The sequence below is a fragment of the Semicossyphus pulcher genome, unplaced genomic scaffold, assembly GCF_022749685.1.
Source record: "Semicossyphus pulcher isolate SPU_LCO1_2020_fin unplaced genomic scaffold, fSemPul1.0.p SCAF_8, whole genome shotgun sequence".
Lineage (NCBI taxonomy): Eukaryota > Metazoa > Chordata > Actinopteri > Labriformes > Labridae > Semicossyphus > Semicossyphus pulcher.
Genome location: NW_027211759.1, coordinates 30151364 through 30171322, shown reverse-complemented (window position 1 = coordinate 30171322; position 19959 = coordinate 30151364). Strand labels below are relative to the sequence as shown.

At 39.7% G+C, this 19959-nt stretch overlaps 3 protein-coding genes across 3 annotated transcripts; 2 read left to right on the top strand and 1 right to left on the bottom strand.

Annotated features, from left to right (window-relative positions):
* Nucleotides 1–952: 952 nt before the first annotated feature.
* Nucleotides 953–5864, top strand: LOC138613211 (fibroblast growth factor 6-like). Its single transcript, XM_069686830.1, has 3 exons — nt 953–1298; nt 1859–1962; nt 5279–5864. Exons 1-3 carry the CDS (start codon nt 953–955, stop codon nt 5453–5455), a joined length of 627 nt encoding a protein of 208 aa, XP_069542931.1. The 3' UTR covers nt 5456–5864.
* A 5051-nt stretch (nt 5865–10915) lies between these two features.
* Nucleotides 10916–12162, top strand: LOC138612496 (fibroblast growth factor 23-like). Its single transcript, XM_069685785.1, has 3 exons — nt 10916–11129; nt 11527–11630; nt 11737–12162. The coding sequence occupies exons 1-3, from the start codon at nt 10916–10918 to the stop codon at nt 12160–12162; spliced, it is 744 nt and encodes a 247-aa protein (XP_069541886.1).
* A 2189-nt stretch (nt 12163–14351) lies between these two features.
* On the bottom strand, nt 14352–18591 carry tigara (TP53 induced glycolysis regulatory phosphatase a). Its single transcript, XM_069687118.1, has 6 exons — nt 18521–18591; nt 16926–16963; nt 16702–16823; nt 16301–16378; nt 16065–16175; nt 14352–14741 (listed from the first exon to the last, which is right to left on the bottom strand). Exons 1-6 carry the CDS (start codon nt 18589–18591, stop codon nt 14352–14354), a joined length of 810 nt encoding a protein of 269 aa, XP_069543219.1.
* Nucleotides 18592–19959: the final 1368 nt, after the last annotated feature.

Sequence of the window (19959 nt, the reverse complement as noted above, 5' to 3'; positions counted from 1 at the left end):
GTTATAGTGTGCTTTTAAAAATACGATACTTATTTAAAATGCAACTCTGGGCCTCCGTTACCAAACCGCTCTGAGGGTAAGCCAGTGTCTTGCTCAAGGACACGTCAGCAGGGCGGATGCAGGCCGGCACAGAGGTCTTGAACCCTGATCTTAAAGAGGCTGAGGGGCGATGGCACCCTGTTCGCTCTCTGGATCAGCTGATGTGTCATTTAGGCCCAGAAAACCCGATTTGCTGGGGAAAAGTTCTTGAGCGGCGCAGCAGAAGAAGTGGGACCACAAGAGCCCTGTCATTGCTCTCCGGTGACAAGTGGGCCTGTTTTTACACCTTCCTTCTAAATAAGGAAGCGGCCTGACAGACATATGACCACCGACCCAATTTGGGAGCAGCCCGAGTGCCCCATCGCGTCCCACGGCCGCTGAACGCCACCAATAAGCTTTCTGCCCTTCCATGCAGCAGTGACAGTGTAGACTATTCCCTCAACTCTCCACAGACTTGCTATTTTTCCTGCTGTCAGCACCCGCTCTACCCTTGTATTGTCCCAGCGGTGAAGTCAGCATGATGTCATCCAGGGATGCGATAGCCCTGGCAAGGTTGAAACGGGGTTTTCGGTGAGTGGTGGAGGATTTGTTCCGAACTCTTACCGAGAGGGAGACAGAGAGGGGGAAGAGAGAGAGAAAGAGAGAGTGTGTGTGAGAGAGAGAGGCGCGGAGGAGCTGCAAAACATGGTAATCACCACCACCAACATCACCATCACCACCACCATCACCTCCAGCTCTGCCGCGCACTCTCCCATCTCCTCTCCTCCTCTGCACCGGGGCTTGCGTTTCATGCCCAAAGCCCTGATCTGCGCTCCAAAAATAACCCTCAGCCAGCATGCCGAAGGAAGCAAAACAAGAAGAGCGGTATTTTTAGGGTCATTAAATTGGACCACGTGGCCCGAAGGTAAACCGGATGGCCGTTGCGCAAAGGCTCCTCGTCAGTATGTCCTGCGAGGCCGGCACGCCGCACTGGACGCTGACCGCGGTGGTTCTCCTGGGCTTTCTGCTGGGGATCGTGTCAGCGTACCCGCTACCGAGCAGCAGGACAAATGCAACTTTACTGGAGAAAAGATGGGAGACCCTCTTCTCCCGCTCTGTACTGGGGATCTCCGGGGAGAAACCGGAGCTGAACTGGGAGAGTGACTATCTGCTGGGCATCAAAAGAGTGCGGAGGCTCTACTGCAACGTGGGCATCGGGTTTCACCTTCAGATCCTCCCCGACGGCAGGATAAACGGTGTACATAATGAAAACCAGTACAGTGAGTTATTCCTCCACCAATGTAATGCAATAGACATAAAGAGAGGCAGTCAGTGAGCATGGATCTGTAATGGACAGGCTAGTCATCCCCTCTATTCATTTGCATGATCATATGTCATCCCACTCTGAGGGAGAATTGAATTTCTTCCACAGCAAAGACAAATCTATTAAAAATAAGTATCCATCAGAGCTGAACACCCCCTTCCTCCCCCTCCTCCCCCAAGCTCAACCATGACATGAATGTATGGACGCTTTTAGACACAACTTATTTTTACGCAGCCCTGTGAGGGCGGTCCAGAGACCAATAGCCGTGCACGTCAATGCAATTACTGCAATTATTGCAATAACCACAATGCGCTTAATTGACACGCGCCTGGATGCAAATGGGAGATGGGGTGAAAGATGCAGAACAAAGGCTCGGCATGCTGCGCAGCAATCTGCAAGGTTACACCCATAGACGCAGAGAGAGCACAATGCTACAGTCATCATGATTAAACAGTGAACCAGCAGGATGATCGGCCGGATTTTGCTCTAATGTGATCACTCTTTGTCTTGGTTCAGGTCTAATAGAGATCTCCACGGTGGAGAGAGGAGTGGTGAGCCTATACGGAGTGAGGAGTGAGTTATTTGTCGCAATGAACAGCCGAGGAAGGTTATACGGAACGGTAGGTATGCACAGTATTTCATTTATTGTCCTGCAATGTTAGTTAAAGGCATCCTGGAAATAGGGCGCACTTGCAGCTCGATCATAGTGATGTATTTTAGGATGGGACTCCGGCAGGAGGGTGCTCGTAATGTGTTGCGAAATGCATATATTTTAATTTCATCAGGAATGTATAAAGCTCTATTTAAAGCAAGTGTGCCAGGCCTGGTGGCCTATGGGTAAATAATGATGAGGCTAACAGATGCAGGGTTGAGTCCTGACGCCTGTGATGTTGCCGTGCGTGTGTGTGTGTGTGTGTGTGTGTGTGTGTGTGCGTGTGCGCGCGTGTGTGTGTGAGGAGGAGGGAAAACCCCCTGACGCAAAGGAACCTGTCAGCAGAGCTGCCAATCGATTTTAACGGCAAAGCGCTTATTTTGCTGGAGCAGAGCACATCACACACACCACCCACCTCACTGCCCCCAGCCGTGTCTCCCACCTCTAACCTCCAGGAAATCTTTTGATTGTCAAGTTTACTTTAAGAAATATGATGATGATGGTGTGCTGTTTCCTCACAAAACTGCAGTTTAGCCCTTTCCTGAGAGCATCCAAAACTACAAATCATGCTATTTGATTTGGTTTGAGGTGATTTCCAAAGAGAACTCAGTGCACATTTTCTTGTACACCTTTTTGGTGCATACTTAAAGAACAAATGGATCTGAAAGATGTAAACCCTGTTGCTCTGATTCTGACCTGACGGGCGAATGTTTATAGCTTAATAACAGTGATCGGCATATGAAGGATTTTGTACGGAAGTTGTAAGAGCACCAGTGAGGACAAATGCATTTCCCAGCACACCCGAATGTTTCCTGTGATTCAGGTTGAAGTACACACAACAACCTCCTCACAATTTGAAGCATTTTCAGAGGTGTACTAAGCACAGTAATGGGCTATGATTAACACTAAAGTGTAATGTCTCACACATTCAGTGTACTCTGAAAATGACTGTATCGGTGTCAGAGCTTAAGTTCCCAAAGGCTTTTATTTTATCCTGCTGGATGTTTTCTGTTGTCCCCTGACGTATTAAATGCTGCTGGCAGACTCTGTAGTAGAGGATTAGATGACAATAAATGAAATGTCTCAGTGGACACAAACATACACAAACATACAAGTCATGTTATCTCACCCATATGATCTTTATTTGGTTTGTTGAGTTTTTAAAAATGACAATTAAATCTAACTTTTAATCATCAGCACACTGATAAGATGTATTTGGAAAACATTCTGGAGATAACCTTTAAAAGATGTAATTCATTTGTTTCTAGAGCAATGACAGTTATTAATAAACAGATGCTTGAGGTGGGGGAGGAAACATTGTGTTGAGAAGAACCCTGCTGACATGAGGCTGCTGCTTTGCTCGCTGTGGCAAACATATTTGACAGACAGAATGTGAGTCGGTTATCTGGTCATGAGTGATGAAGCGTTAGCTTGTGAGCAGGCTGATGATCTGATAAGAGATTGAATTAGGCCACATGGTCTCTGACGGAGAGTACTTGCTCTGCTGCTGTACACTGTACAAGTCATGCACAGCGTAACAGAGCGTTCCCATTGTTCTTTATAGTGTCCAAAACTGTATTTAGAGATTATTTAACATAGAGGGCCCCTTGGAATTGTGGGAATTCCTGTAATGATTAGTATTATTCTCTTATCTTACTGTGATTCATTGTGTGGTTTAATTATTTTAGCTTTTCCATTTAAAGAAATAGTTTGACATTATGGAGAATAATTGCTGAGTTCAATGAGAAAGTGGAAACCACTCAATCAGTCTGTTTTATTGAAAGCTAAACAAACAAATTTAAAATGAATTCTTTCAAACCTCAGTGCAGTTTTTGAATCATGCCATTTTGATTGACCGTCTTAAAACTTGGGTTGGCATCAAGGACACAGGACTTAGTTGGTTTTATTCTTACCTATAAGAACGAACCTACTGGGTAAATTCTTTTCTTACACTACTCATGTTACCTGTGGTGTACAACAAGGATCAGTTCTAGGTCCAATATCATTTTCCATCAACGTGCTTCCACTCGACCAAATAATCCCGAGTCACAACGTCTCTTCTTTTCTATGCAGATGACAGATATACCTTCCTTAAAAGCCTAGCTGCTATCATACACTGTCTCAGTGATTTCAACTGTTAGATGGCACAACACTTTCTGCAACTTAGGAACTCAAATTCTGAAATCAAATTGTTCAGTCCACCTTACACCATAAATCTCTGAGCGTGGCATTGATGCATTATCTGTTAACGTGAAGCCAACTGCCAGAAATTTGGCAGATGTTTTGTTTGATTCTCATCTTAGCTTGTACACATATTAAGGTTGGTTTTACCAGGCAACATCACGTCATCCCAATCCGTGTTTGTAATTGGCTGTTATACTAAGAATTGATTTTTATATGTTACGCATCACCTTAAAGCACATCTGGGCCTTGTTCCAAGCTACATAGCAGAAATGTTGACACCATAGGAGCCAGCTCGCAGCCTTAGACCCTCAGATGGAGCCCTCTATCTAAAGCTAAAACAAACCATATCTATAACAGAACCTCTAAAGCTCACTAATTTGAACTAGACAAACATTTTGTCTGTCAAATCTGTTCATTTAAAAACCAAACTGAAAAACCATCAAGTTTTAGTTTTATGTGACTTATTCACTGGACTACAGATCAAATAAGCAAGATATATTGTGTTAATTATTGAGCTTTAGAGATGCTAATAGAAATATTTTGTTACCTTTGAACATCCAGGATTGCGGATTCCCCTAGTTTCCAGTCTTTTTGCTAAGCTAAGCTAACTGTCGTGACATGAATTTGGTATCAGTTGTCTCATCTAACTCTTGGCAAAATAGCGAATGAACAAATTTCCCAAAATGTCAAACTGTTCCTTTAAGTGCAGCTGAATGTAAGTTCTTAAGTTGTTTTATATGACTAGACTATCATTCCTACTAACTTTTTTTTTGTGTGCCAATTAATAAATGATTTTGCTCTCTGTTTGTAGTTAAATTGAATAAATTGAATGAATACCTGATTTTAAAGCTGCAAAGTCAGTATACCTTTAATAAGAGTTTCTACTGCTGGGATTTGAAAGATAACTGTCAAATATAAATCCATTGTTCCCATTGCAAACTGTGTGTAATCTAAATTTAGTGTTATATTTTTATACATTGCTCAGAATCTTTTGAAATACTGTTTTTTAATGTTCTGTCATCAAAGCTTCAGACCACAAACTTTCTATTTCTTGAGCGGTTTATTAAAATCCACACTGTCTGTGTCTTTGTCCTCTCCAGACAGTCTTCCATGACGAGTGCAAGTTCAAGGAGAGCTTGCTCCCGAACAACTACAACGCCTACGAGTCTCTGGTTTACAGAGGCTCCTACATAGCACTCAGCAAGCATGGCCGCGTGAAGAGGGGCAACAAGGCCACCACTGCCATGACTGTAACGCACTTCCTACCCCGAATATGATGAGCAAAAACTGGCAATAACAAACTTATTTGCACATGTGGATTATTTCCCAGGTAACATAAATACCGTATACGTACGTACAAACACAAAAGACAAAATGGACTGTAAAAGAAAGAAATACCACTATATCTGATAGTATTTATTCAAACTTTATATGTATATTTGGGTAGCTTACTTTGTATTAGAAATGATGGAAATGCCATTCTTTGCTGCTTTTATGATTTTCATCATTTTGTGATATGAAGGGGATGGAGAGGTATCATTTATCCCCTCAGTTTATATGGGTGCTTGCTGGAATTGGTTGCCCTGTCAGTGGATGACAGTTCATCCTTTTGGAAATGAAATGGATACGTTATATTACCTCAAAGCACCATATCCTGAGAAGAAGAGGAAGAAGAAAAAGAGAAATGTGTGCATGAAATTTCTACAGAGAAGAATGCCTGTTTACTGAAAATGTTTTTGTTGTCATCCATGAAGGACTTGGACATTTCCCATCCTCTATGTTCGATTGTCAGGGCAACTGGAGCACTTGCAAATATGGCGCTGGTTTTTCTTGCTTTGTCATGAGGTGGCGGTGCCTTGAATTCCTACTTGCGGCCCCCTTCCCCTAGCATGCGAGAAACGTGGTGCTCGAGTCAGAAATAGGAATGAAATGCAAGTCATCACTCCCTCTGACACCACCCGGGGGGCTTTAGCCCAATTCCTAGAGGGCCAGAGGTTTCTCCACTTTATTTTCTTTCCATAATTAGATAAATTGAGTAATTGAGACTCTATGCTGCACAGGACCCAGTGGAGCCTCTTGTTAATATGGAAAGCTAGATTTAGAGTCAGCACTCATCCCCCACCCGCCCATCCCCATCATGTCCAAGGGAGCTTTGACAATCCCAGGTTTTATGTTCACAAATTTTGTAGCCGGATCATCAGGCCAGATTGAGTGTGTGAGTGTGTGCTACATGTGTGGGCATGCATTTATTTTAAGAATGAATGTATTCTCCTTTTGGGAGGGTGTCTGTGAAACAGAATATCATAGACCTGACACTATGAAGCAAAATGTCGTCAGCTTCTGTCTGCTGTATGTTGCACCCCCCAAGTCGAAATTGAGGTGATGCAATCTGTTGCATCTGTCCTGCAGTGTTGATATTTTGTTGTTGATGACTCACTCTAATTCATTCAATTTATTTTACAATATCTATCGCAAAAGTGATGTTTGGAGTTGTCTGACTTTGACACTGGTTGGCTGATATTTGGCACTTAAAGTAACGTATTTATGCAGAAAAGAGTGAAGTTACAGTGGATGTCAATAAGTGGTCGATTCACTATAATAATGATGGTCAGCTGCATTCGTTTGAAATAGTGTAAAAACTGCAGTTTGGTTTGGAGAGAAGTGGAACTAATTCAGAGCACATGATGCTGAGATTTGTGAACAATACTTCAGGTAACTGAATCTGTGATATTTAGATGTTGATTGCGCTTATTGATCCCATATTTTGAAGCTATATGCATTAGTCAGGCTTTGTGTATGCAGCATACCATACTTGAATTCAACAACTGCTGGCGCTCTTCTTTCATATACTGTAGCTTTTCTATTGTGGAGCCGACGAGGGGCTGGAGGGGGATAAAGAGCAAGCAAAGTTGAAGATAGCAATGATGTACAAAAGATTTATATGGAACTCTGCATGTGGCACTGGTTGTTTGTTTAACTTGGCAGGGATGTGGATGTGGGGTAAAATACCTGAGCATCAGACTAGCGGGCCCCTCGCCGGTTAATGGCAGACTGGACAGACAGTGCAGGGCCCTGGGATTCTTGTCCGACTCATCTGAGCCACTTTTGTACTAAGGTCGAAGATTGGGGCTTCCTGCCCTTTGTGCTACTCATGAAGGCGTGTTTGCTGGTCCATCTCAAAGACTTTTATCATGTTGTTTTAGGGAGCTCTGCACCTGTTGGGCGAGACAATGGTGACAATTAAATGTGCAATGAAGATATGAATGAGTCTGCACCTTTGTCCTACTTGTGAGCACAGTCTATTTACTGTTAAAATGAGGTTTGTTTGAGCTCGATTTTTTAATATTTTCTAATTCAGTTATGTTTTGCTCCTTGACCTGCAATATTCTCTAAGTAGCAAACCGCCAGTCAGGTTAAACATGAGTAAAAAGAAAGTAGCAAGGCTCTGACAGATGTATGTTATCATATTTTACCTCATGCCCTTTCTAACATTACTGTAACGCACTGACAAAATGTCTGTGAGCGATGGTTCACGTGCCCTTTAAGATCCAGCTTATGTCTAGTAGCAGAGACGAATGTGTAGCGTCTGTTTAGTTAGTGTGTATGTAACTGTGTGTGTGTGTGTGTGTGTGTGTGTCTAACTGAGCACGCTCCTGTCATGTTCTGTTTCTGCCAAAGTGACAGTAGAGATGGCATCAGATCAATTTACCATGAGTCAGGAATAACAGGGCATTGTCTGTGCAAGCTGATGTACTGTACTCTCCTAACAGGAGAGGATGAACACAAGAGGGATGGAAGAAGTCAACACTAAGGCTAGTGAGGGATGTCTGTTAATAGAAAGCACTGCGCGGGTTTGAGTGGTAGTTATGTAGCAAAAAGCCACTTAAAAAGAATCAAATGCTTCCAGGAAAGTGACACTTAGGTTGAATACTGTGATCCAAGAGAGCGACTTGACTTGTTTAATGTGTTTGAACATTGATACACAATTGATAATTGTTTTGTGGAACTTTGCCTTGAGCATGTTTCTTCTTATTTTGACTCATCAGCCTTTATGACATCACTATGATCAGAAATGATCACTTGTAGCTTGTTTTTGGCTTATTTGTCAAAATATACAAAGGTGCACATTTTTTATGGAGTGCAATTTACTGAGCAGGGGTACATGCTGTTCTGGTTGTGGTTTCATCACAACAAGCCTACATGCAAGATTAAAAGTGATTTTCTTTGATGCTTAACTACTGTATGTAATATCTGATTTAATGTGGTATGTTTCGGGGGCAATGGCAGCGCATTCAAAGTGATGTATTACATTTCTGAATGGGAGGTTACAATTGCTCCTCAAAGAGTAAGACACCTGATAATTTGATCCTGTTTACAGCTAAAGCCACTAAGCCTGTTTCAAAGCTTGAGAATTCAAAATATAAATGAAATATCACTCTGTTACATGTTCTACAACTTTGCAAGATTTTGAACGCGGCAGAAAAGGTTGTATGTCGTGGCTGTTACTGAGAGACATAAGAAAAATAGGCTATCACCCTTAAACATTAACCCTTACCTCCTAAATTCCTTTATTATACATAGAGAGTTGGATTGGAGGTGGCGTGTTGCCCTCTTTGATTGAGGATCCAGTGTCTGGATTATTTATCAAGCCTGTTCAGCTGGTTTTAAAATGTGTTGGTTCACAGGGAACTGGAGGTCTGCGGGAGGATCTGGGATCAGACATGTGTGTTTGTGTGTGTATGTGTGTGTCCCTGTGTGCCGGCAGCCTTTGTGTTTCTCTCTCAGTTTTCTATTCCTGCACTGAGGGGAGAGTGCTTCCTCTGAGTCCCCCTCCTCTTTTTTAACATATACCTCACCTTCTGCCTTAGTTCCGATTATTGAAATGATTGTAAATTAGTTTGAAACAACAGACTTCTCCAATCATTTGTTTCTGAAAAATATGATGACGAGTAAGTAAAAAATTATATTACAAATGGTTTTCCTTTTATTTTTGTACGTATGTGCTGTGCACAGCAGTCAACTGTATTCCTGAGATGATAATAAAAGACGTTTTGTAAAAGCTGTTTTGACTGAATGCTTTAAAGTAGCATGTTTGCTTGTTATGATTTTGACCTTGTACAGATTGAAATTGGAAAGATCACCGTAAGTGTCAACGAATAGTCTAAAGATCGAGACAAAGTCATGATCCATTTATTACCATGAGTCAGTGTGTGGTGCCCTCTTTTGGTGAATCTTTGTAACAGGCAGGACAGCAACATTCTGTCCTATGTAAAAGTTAATTTCTATAAAGTTAAATTGGAACTGAAACTGAAAAGTTGCAATAACCTTTAATTTAATGGGTTCTACTCCTAAAAGCTTACTTGTATTTTTACAGTTAGATTCCTGGATGTATTTGTATTATTTGGCATGAAATACAAGTTGAATAGAGACAGTGGTCAATTTGTGCTTTTCCAAATATATCATTTTGAAGTCATGCTCATTTAGCATAATGTTAATCACTCAGTAAACATTTGTTAAAATATATAAAGAATAATAAAGCCCACATCACAAATTAATGGTTAAGGAATATTAATGGGGTTAAATTGGAGCACATCCTGCAAGGTAAATAAACAACTGCTTTTCCAACTCAACATGACGAACTAAACTCAGACCTTCGTCTCGATTTCATCTATTATTAGCACTGACTTACATCGCTCTGTCCAGGAAAGTTCCAAGAAGATAACACACTTGTTAATAAAAGGGTACACTTTTATTGTTTGTTGCTATGATACTTTTATTATTGTTTGCTGCAAATGACTGTCAATATTCCTCAACATTTATAGTTATGACTATGATATATATTGTATCTAGGCTGTGCGGGCATTTGCTCTTTGACAGCTGCTCCTTGAAAGAATTGTGACGTCAGGAGCTCAGGGACTTTTCTCATATTTTAATCGGGGAAAAATATGAAAAGGGCCAAAAATGTTCCGACAAAGTTTCCCCTTTAACAGTGCGTTATGTGAACGGAAGTGACAAGCAGGGAAGGTATGTACAGTTAATTAATAAGCAAAGTATGAGCCTTTCCTCATGGATGTCACTCAACACACTGTGACTCAACAGAATGCAATACTCATTAACTGTCAGTCTTTATACCTAAGCTGTGAAGGTATCACTTATTGATTGTGGGCTGTGGTTAATATCTGAGTAAAAAACTGTTACGTTTTTCTTGATACGGCAGGTTTAGTTGAATTCCTCCCTCCATGCACCTTAAACCTCTGTTGTTTTAGTCTTATTCCTCTGACAGCACAGTACAGTCTTATTCTGACCTCACTCGTTGAGTAAAGTTGATCCATCTCCATCATCCACTTCTTCCCTGCCTTTTATCCTCTCTCCTCTGCTCCCGCCTCTGGAGTTAAAGATTTAATCTTTATGTTAGATGTTTTAGGTTTGAACAAAGAGTAGAATAAACATGCTTCCATATATAGCACAGAGGCACAGTATTTGCCCTAAGAGTAATGCTCTCTGCTATCTAATAAAGATAAAACAATGTTTTAACACTTAGAGCACACAGGAATTCCACCTCAACAAGCACAGAAAAACAGGCCGGCTTTGACTCATTTGGGTAAATGAGTTAGCCAGCTTATCGACCCCCTGTTTAAATAGACCTGTTGGACTTTCTCCTCCTCCAGTAGCTGCCCACACAGCAACCTGAACATTTGTGCTGTTAGGGAAAAGGAAGCAAGGCATCCCCATTGATCATGCAACCGGCTTTCTTCCTACTCATGCTGATAGCTGTACAAGTGTCTGTACCGGTGGATTGTGCACCGAGGCTCCAGGACCCAGAGCGACTTTTACGACATCAGCAGACCGGCTTCAGCACGGGCACACATGCAGACTCAGCCACTGGTACGGGACGTTTTTACTTGAATCTGGGTGGATCAACGAGAAAAGGCATCCACAAACCCTCTCTGGGTAAGTTTGACTATATCCATAAATACATATCCTTTCAAATTATTTCATTCATGTTAGAAAATAAAAATTAAATAATGAATTGAACAATTTAATTGTAAAGCTAATCAGGGGAAATGCCATGCTTTCCTAAAATGTTTGGAAAATATACAAAACAATAGGATGAAGGTATTTGTACAAAGAAAAAGTTTGGATTTCCATTCTGCGTGGCATATTCATGTTTAAATTAATATGTTAGAAATTAGGCGTGCAAATCATATTTTGCATGTCGTCTATAAAATGAGATTTGTAGCAGCCACTTGAATTAAAGTTGAACATGTTTAGAAGCTATACTTAATAACCAGAATATGTTTTTTTGTGTGGATTACTGTTAATGGCATGTTTGAACTTTTTCTTACAGTAATATTGCCTGTAAGAACAGATACAAGCAACTTTGTGTCAATATTTGATTTGAGAAGAAAGCGGTTCCTCTGCATGGACAGAGAGGGAGAGCTGTACAGCTCTGTGAGTATATTATCACATTAACTATATTTGACTGAAGTCATGAAATGAGTGGGTGACAAACATTAACATTCAATGTTTTGTAATTTTTACTTTGTCTACTTTGCAGAGGCAAAAGGACGGAGAAGAGTGTCTCTTCCAGCGCATTTGGTTAAACATTGAGAACCACCGTGACGTGTTTTACTCTACAAGTGGAGGCCGGCTGCTCAAACTGGAAGCAGCTGAGCTGAGACTTCATCAGGAGCCACCTGAACCTCCCTTGGGCTTAATGGAGAGGTTTCTGGGACCCTCAGTAAAGAGACAGAGGAGGAGTGAAGAGGTGAACCCCTCAGATCCATTACGATCAGAGTCACATCCCTCACATTCAGCAATGGATCACAAGGATTCAGATCACAGGCAGTCTGAACAGGCCCAGACCGGCGCGGTGTCCAAAGAGACCATCACATCCTGTGACGACCCCCTGCGGGTCTTACAGCCCAACGGGCCCATCAGTCCTGTCAAGACTAATATAGCAGAACGGGCAGAACAGGACTAAGATACTGAACCTAGTTTAATAACTGATGAGTCAAGAGGGGCATCAAGTCTTATGTTTGAAAACTCACTTTTGTTTGACTGCATATTTGGAGTACAGGCTTCTACACCTTGTTTAGCATTTGTGGTCAGAGGGATGAGGAAGAGCCACAGAATGACTTACATTACAGAGTTTGGTTTGTTATTTTTTGACACACATAAAAGCATTCAATTTTTACAATTTCTTAAAAAAGAGATTTTTATAAAATCTTCTCCAGAACTGGTTTTCGTGGAACTATTATGATGGGTGATGTTACATCACAGTGGCTTGAAAAGACCTTGTGTTTGAATAGCAGTTGGAGGATACGTTTGGCAACATTTGACATAATCAGGCAGCAAGTTTGGTCCAGCGTCCTGCTGTCCTTTAACCTCCTCTGTCAGTTAAATTTTAAGCCATGGGCCAGATGTGGCAATGTTTGTTTTGCATATGTAAAAATGTGTAATCTGTAAGTAATTATGAATATTTATACGTACATGTATTGATACAGTAAAGTCTCAGAACGGACTGAAAAATCAAGCTGTGTCTTTTTTTGTTACTGAAAATCTGCAGCAATAAGATCAAATGATGTCAGGTGCCGGACACCAATAGAGAACAGCAATAAAAGGGTATTTATTTATTGAAATGTGTTAAATGACTTCCTTCCATGCCTACTGTTTTATTATTTATATATTTCACGTTGTGTCATTTCTGATGTGGATAAATAAATGGTAACTATTTTGTGGATTCTCTGTCTGTTTGTATTTGAGTCCAAAAAAAAAAGCATGGGGACATGAGAGGACATGGTGTCACAGGATGAATGAATGACCTCGAACACGGACAAATGGAACTGACACCCATTTGTCCTACCGCTTAACAACAGCCCCTCTGAGCACAGTAAAAGGGACTTTTTTCTTTCAAATTGTTGGAAAATAAGAATTGGCAAAGAAATTTTCTCTTCCCTGATAAACATTTTAAAAAGTTATTTACCATTTATCTTAAAATGTAAAATATTCAAGCCCACAAATGTACGGAGAGCCACACAAAACACACCAGAACAATAATGCGACAGTATACTTTTGCCCACCAACCAATCATTTTCCAAGAAAAGACCAGAAATCTCACATAGGGATTCTGCACACAGCCAATTGGTTATGCAACAGGCAAATATTATACCTGGACAAATAATTTCCTAATGAAGTCATACATATCAAATCATTGTAAAAGACTGAAACACTTCTACACCTCACATGGTTATAAATCCCAATCAAAGGTTTACATCATGTAAAGATAAAGAGTTAGTATATTTATTCAGGAAAAGACATCTTAGGCAGGTTCCTAATATTTTCTTACACAAGAAACATGCTAAACTGACCGACAGTGTTCCTACAGAAACACAGGCAAAACCACTGATTATGTAAAATACTTTTTTCAGTTCAGTAGTCAATAACTGTACAGTGTATTGATTATGGATAAGTAATCTTCTTCTAAAAACTTCATTTTTAAGAGTCGAATTAAAAGTAATAAATTCATACATGCTACAGTACAACACATGGCGTTTATGCTCTGTTTCTTGTCCTGCATTTGTCCTTGCTGACCGAAGTGTTAATTCACAACAATGACAAAGTCACTGATTTCCAAAAAGTCAACAGTGTTGCAGTTCCGCTTGTGTTTCTAACCAAGATCTATGAACTCACAGAGAGTAAAAATAGAAACAGAGAGTCATTAGAGCACACTTTTACATTAATGAACAGCCAGGCAGTAACAAAGTGATGATGACATTTCCCTGCAACACAAACTTTCTGTCTGAGTTTAAATGAAGGTCCTCAACTCATGAAACACAATAGCAAAATATTTAGGATGCATTGTGTTTAAAACATTGCTTGATGATTTATTGTTCCAAATACTGCCACTAAATTTAGCCATAAGAAATAGCAACTCAACCAAGCAGAGATTTCTTTTCAAAACATGGTTATACACCAAACACAACAAGGAGAAACTGTTTCCATCGAAACAGTATTGTAGAGTGGCTGTGCATCAAATGGAAAATATATACGCTATAAATAAAATGTTGCATTGTATCTTGACTTTTTACACATTTTATGCTTTCCTGCCTCTTCTACTTACTATTCCTTATCTTCTCTATGTTTCTTAAAGCGTTATATCATAGGTAGGTTCTACTGTTTAACATGGTCACCTCTGTGCATGAACACACAGCGGATCACTGATATTCTGAACTTGTCGTCTTCTTTCCTCATGGTTAGAATGAACCGACAAAGACCAGTATTAGGACTTAAAGAGAACATATGTGTTTTGTCAAAACCCGGAGGCAAGGGGCAATTTAACTCCTCCACAAAGTAGCGCACAGCTACACACATGTAGGCCCCATGGGTGGCAACCAAAGCATGGACGGGGAAGCCCCTGATCCCGTCGTCTGGCTTCCCCTCGACAGGAGCCATTTCTTGTGAAGCAGATAAGGAGGCTTCATCCTCCCCTCTGTCATCCCAGTGTTCGGCCCCAATTTGCCCGAGCATTTTCTCCAAAAACCGTTTGACCCGCTCCTTCACCTGAACAGAGCAAAAATCTGTTATAAACTGTGCCATGCTTCTCTCATGAAAATGTGGCTACGTGCAAACGTGGAGGATGAATGTGAAGGGCCGTTATATTAAAAACAACATAGTCACAAACTAATCTTTAAAAAACAACATGCCAACTCATCCTGACGCACCTGTAACACATTTAGGAGAGCGGGGAGGGAGGCCTGTAGCCGACAGTGATTGGGGCGCTCAGTGCTTACGTCAAATCTATCTTTGTATGTCTGCAGATTCATCATCATCATCATCAAGTGCTGGTCACGTACTGGGTTGGACCAAAGTTAACGTCCAAACCACGATCTAATAGATGAGGCCTGACGAGGTACCTTTGAAATAGAACATCCTTCCTTCCCACGCCCCCTCACACACACGTTGTCCTCCCACACAGCCTCTAACACAAAGCTAAGCGGTGACTTTTTAATCAGGAGCAGTGACGAACACTGTGCAGCTGAGTGACAGTGGAATGGCAGGTACTTTGATCTTCCAGATTTACACCAAATTGTGGCATATACAAAAGATCTACAATCACTTAGATGCAAAGAGGCCCTAACATCCATGCAAAGACAGTATTTAACTGAAAAGATGGGTGTTTTCTGCCACCTGGTGATAGTATTGTATACAGGATCAGGGTATTCCAGTTGGATCCATATCTAAAGGACCATGTGGATATAGAATACATTTGAATATCATAAGCGCTCAAACCACAACATGACTATCCAGAAATCTGGTCTGTGTCAAAGTTGAGGCTTTAGTATTTATTTTTTTATTACATATTACACATACATTTAGATTACTTTGTATAGATCTGTTTTCTTTGACATTAAAGGCACTTTTCTCTCTTAATCGATGTAAAAAAACCCCACATAAAATATGTTTTTCTATTTGATTTTGATTTTCTATTGTTCAGTGTTGGAATATAATAAAACATGGACATTTCAAAGGGAGAATAATCCTTTTTAGTCATTTTTCAGACAGTAAAAACTTAGTTAGTTGACTTTTTCTTTTATCTTGATGCAGTAACGGGTTATTGAAAATTCAGCTTTGTTATAGTGTGGGATGATAAAGCATATTCTTGGTACCCTGTGCTGAGCGTGATGTACTGTACTATTTTAAGCCAAGCAGTTTTGATGGAAATGTCACAATTCACAATAAGCTCCCAAGAAGAGAAAGAGAGTAAAGAAAGATACCAAAAATAATAAATGGCAGAATACAGAGAGGAGGACAGAAAGAGAAGAAATAATGAAATAAAAGAGAAAGAGATTCTACTCTTATATAAGACTGAAACATCAGCCTCACCTGCTCCTCAGTCTCCCCATTAGGAGGGGTGAAGCTTAGAAAGGACTGCCCGGCTGCCGTGGCCATCTCCCTCATGTCCTGCACTCGTTTCCCCTCCGCAATCCCAAAGCTCTGAAACAAGACGACAAGACAGTGACTGAATGACTCAGGGCTCTTTAGTAATATGTAAAGATAACTTAGGTGAATGTTTAAGTGAGAATAAAGTTGTAATATAACACACTAGAAATACCACTTACTTTCTCTTTAAGTAAAGGCTCAGAGACCATTTGCAGACCAGAACAATTGCTGTTGAGTTTCATAATTGTTTCAGCAGTCTGGAAGAAAATAAATATCATCTTATTACATACAGAAATACTGTTGAGAAAAAGAGGAGAAGTTTGAAAAAGATTTCCCCACATGTGAGCTTCTTGATCTGAAGACTTCAAAGGGTGATAATTATAAAGTTAAAAAGTTACTTAATAATTAAGTACCACTCTACAATAAATACTGCTTGATGAATAAATAGCACAAAGTGACATGATGTGAAAATGAGAAAGAATTCTGACTAATAAACACTGTACTATATCTTCAGTTTTTTGATAATCTTTTCATTTTAAGAATCAAAAGATTCATCTTACTGTCAAGTATAGCACCGTACCTGCTGGGCCCGCAGCATGTCACTGACAAACACATTGCTAAACTTGACATCTTTCAGATAACGTCCTGCAGCTTCGGCCTGCTGCAGCCCGATCTCAGACAAGGGACAGTCTATTGCCTGGCCTGTGTGGAGGAGAAAGATGAAAATCAGACGCAGAGAAAGTAAGAGAGAGAAAGAGTAACTGATTGATAATGTTAGTAGAGATATCTTATATTATACTGTACCTTGTAACAGGCCTTCTTTATTGTACCGTGTTTCCCCACTGCAGGAAATAAATGGTTTGTCAATGTCAAAATGCAGGACCTTAAATCATAAACAGATTAGTTTAAGAGGCTCAGCGAGCTTACAGTTCAATTGTAATTAATTTTATTTCGACGATTAACTTTACTGTTATGCAAGGATATATTTTCCTTGTCCAACCATTTTGCTCAAGGGCTAGTTGCTATGGCAGTGTCAAATTAGGGATGCAACTAATGATTATTTTTGTCATCAATTAATCTATAGATTGTTTTAAAATTAGATTTTTACTGAATTGTTTAATCTACAAACCATCAGAAGGTAGTGAAAATGCTTTTTCCAGAGCCAAAAAAGCTCAAGGCTTTCAAACTGATTTACAACTACTGAACAAAGACAAAAGCAGCAACTCTTAGATCTGAGAAGCTTGCACCAGTTTTTGTTTGATTAATTACTTAATCTTATAATACCAAAACTACAGTTGGTTCTTACATTCTGCTTTAATTTGCATAATATCTCATGTTACTACATGTGCATGTGTACCCATTGCAAGTCAAATGTTTTATTGGGTATAAATCCTCCTGAGATCTATCCATGAAGTAACTGGTTTTCATATGTAGCCTATTTCATATAGTTTACATTTTTGTTAGTTTAACAATATAAAGACGCTTCAAATGCGCTAACCCTTTAAAGTAGCTTACTGGAGGGACTCAGATTGAAAAAAAAAAGTGTTTTTTTCTTATTCATTTATTTAACTTACTTTTACTTATTGTGTCCCTTCTAACATGGGATACTTTGTCATAACCTAATCTTTACTTTTTCCTGTTTTTATTATTTCATTTGTTGAACGTGATTTTGCATTTGAGCATTCTCTTGCTTTTATTCGACTATATTTATGATGCACTTTGTTACAGTAGTTTTCTAAGGTACTATATTTAAAAAAAGTATATATATTTTTTTCTTTTCATTTGTTAATTTATTCTGACCTCTGGTGGTCCTGAGGAGATACTACAGTGTGCACGGACTGAACCAGACAAAGTACCATGAAGTGGACCAGCTGAACAAGTGTCATGAATCCTTGCTAGCTGCTCGTTTTATGAAGCTGTCCTCGTTTACAGTTAATTTGACTCTCCAGTAACATCACTGCGTCTGCTAATGTTACAATAAAATGAAGATACATTTATAATAGAGGTTAATAATCCCCTGTTACTGCCTATGTCCCATTGTAGCTGTCTGTAATGTACGCTAACTATCTGATACCTATTAGGGTTAGTATCTATAAAGCTAGCTAAAGCTATATACATGCACACTGTGGACTTTGGCCATGTAACTTACAAGTTTTATAGTACGAATAGGCTACACGAAGAAGCTTAACATGTTTGCTATTTAAGTCCCACACATATAAATTATCCACGTTTCACTAAATATAGCCTACTACACTTCTTTAGCAAAACTAATGTTAATAGTTGGGTCGACTGAAAGAGACTACAGACTGTCACGCTATGTAGCCTAAATACAAGCAGTACTCGGAGCCTGTGTGCTGTAAGTTGACACGAACATTGAATCTTTATGTCAAGAGACTTACTGTCGTATAAGAGTTATCCCAAAACTTAGCTGTTTCATGTTCTGGACGTGAAAGACGGAGAAATATCGCATTAACTGTTTGTAACTGAAAATAAACTGCCCAGTGTCGCGACTTGAAAGGAAATATAAGTACAGACATGTGGACCGCTGCAGGAAATACTTGGGAGAGGAGCAGTAAAAGTGCTTTTTTTTTTTTTCATTTCATGAGTGGGCCAATGTATAGGTACAGGTATGGCATACACCACTATTGAAATTTCCCACCAAAAAACATTAAAAAGGTTATTATGGACCCAAATATAAGGTTGCATTCAACCATAGGACCCTTCTAACCCTGCATTCATGTGATGTCGGAATAATCGGAAAAAATAGTTTCCTACTGGGAAAGTTCATTATAACGGCCCCTTAAGTTGGAACAACTTGGAAGTCGGAGAAAGTTTTGGTAACCAACCCTCCAAATTGACCAATTATGAATGATAGAGAATAAAAAATATTTTTTGTGATGATTCCGAGAAGCTTTATTATGAATTCCTGTTGAATATCATTTTTTGTATCCTGTAATATGGTATTGTGGTAAGTCGAAACCGTTAATTGCTGTACACATAGAGCGATATAGATTATTTCTGAGCAATTAAATACAAAATATAATTTTTGTAGTGTCTATGTTATATCAACATTACCTTGAACTCACCGTAGTCCCAAGAATGACTTCAACGAACATGGAAAATCCGAGCATCCCAGAAGCACCTGAATGCATGGTAAGATAAAAATTGCACACGAGCAAGCCAATAACATCGGTTGAATACAGTTATTACATCGCCTATTGTGTACAAACCCGACATCAATTAACAGTATAATGGTACCAAATCACTCCTAGCTACCCGTTTACAGTAACTTAAGTCTTTATTCGAATGTAGTCTTAGTTGTCTTTCCTGTCAGAACTTTCCAATATATTTAAAAATATGTAAACATGTGTATTCTTCTTTTACAGTACAGGAGGGTTTTACCAATATTTAATGAAAATAATTACTTCAGGCTTATTGTTTAGATGCAAGTGAATCAGCCTCTAAACCATAAAGAACCTCTCGGAGTTTTTTTGTGATTGATCAGTCTAAATAATATAGCCTAACTGATAATGATATAGGGTAATGGAGAATCTAAAGATTGAATGGTGTATTGGTTCTTGACTGTTGTCCTTCATGTAGCTTCATGTAGATTCAAACTTTTCATTATCACATGAGTGCTCGGCGTTTAATTGTGACATGCATCCCTAAACATTTGTCATTGCAAGTCAGGGTTACTTTAGGGCCTAGTGTCCTCCTGTTCTCTAACCCTGTCTATCCCTTTTCACCTCTCCCTGGACTTGCAGGACTAGAGTAATACATGTCACCATATCATTAATACAATGTAAGAAGGAGTGCAACAGCAGCCTGTTTTTGAGGG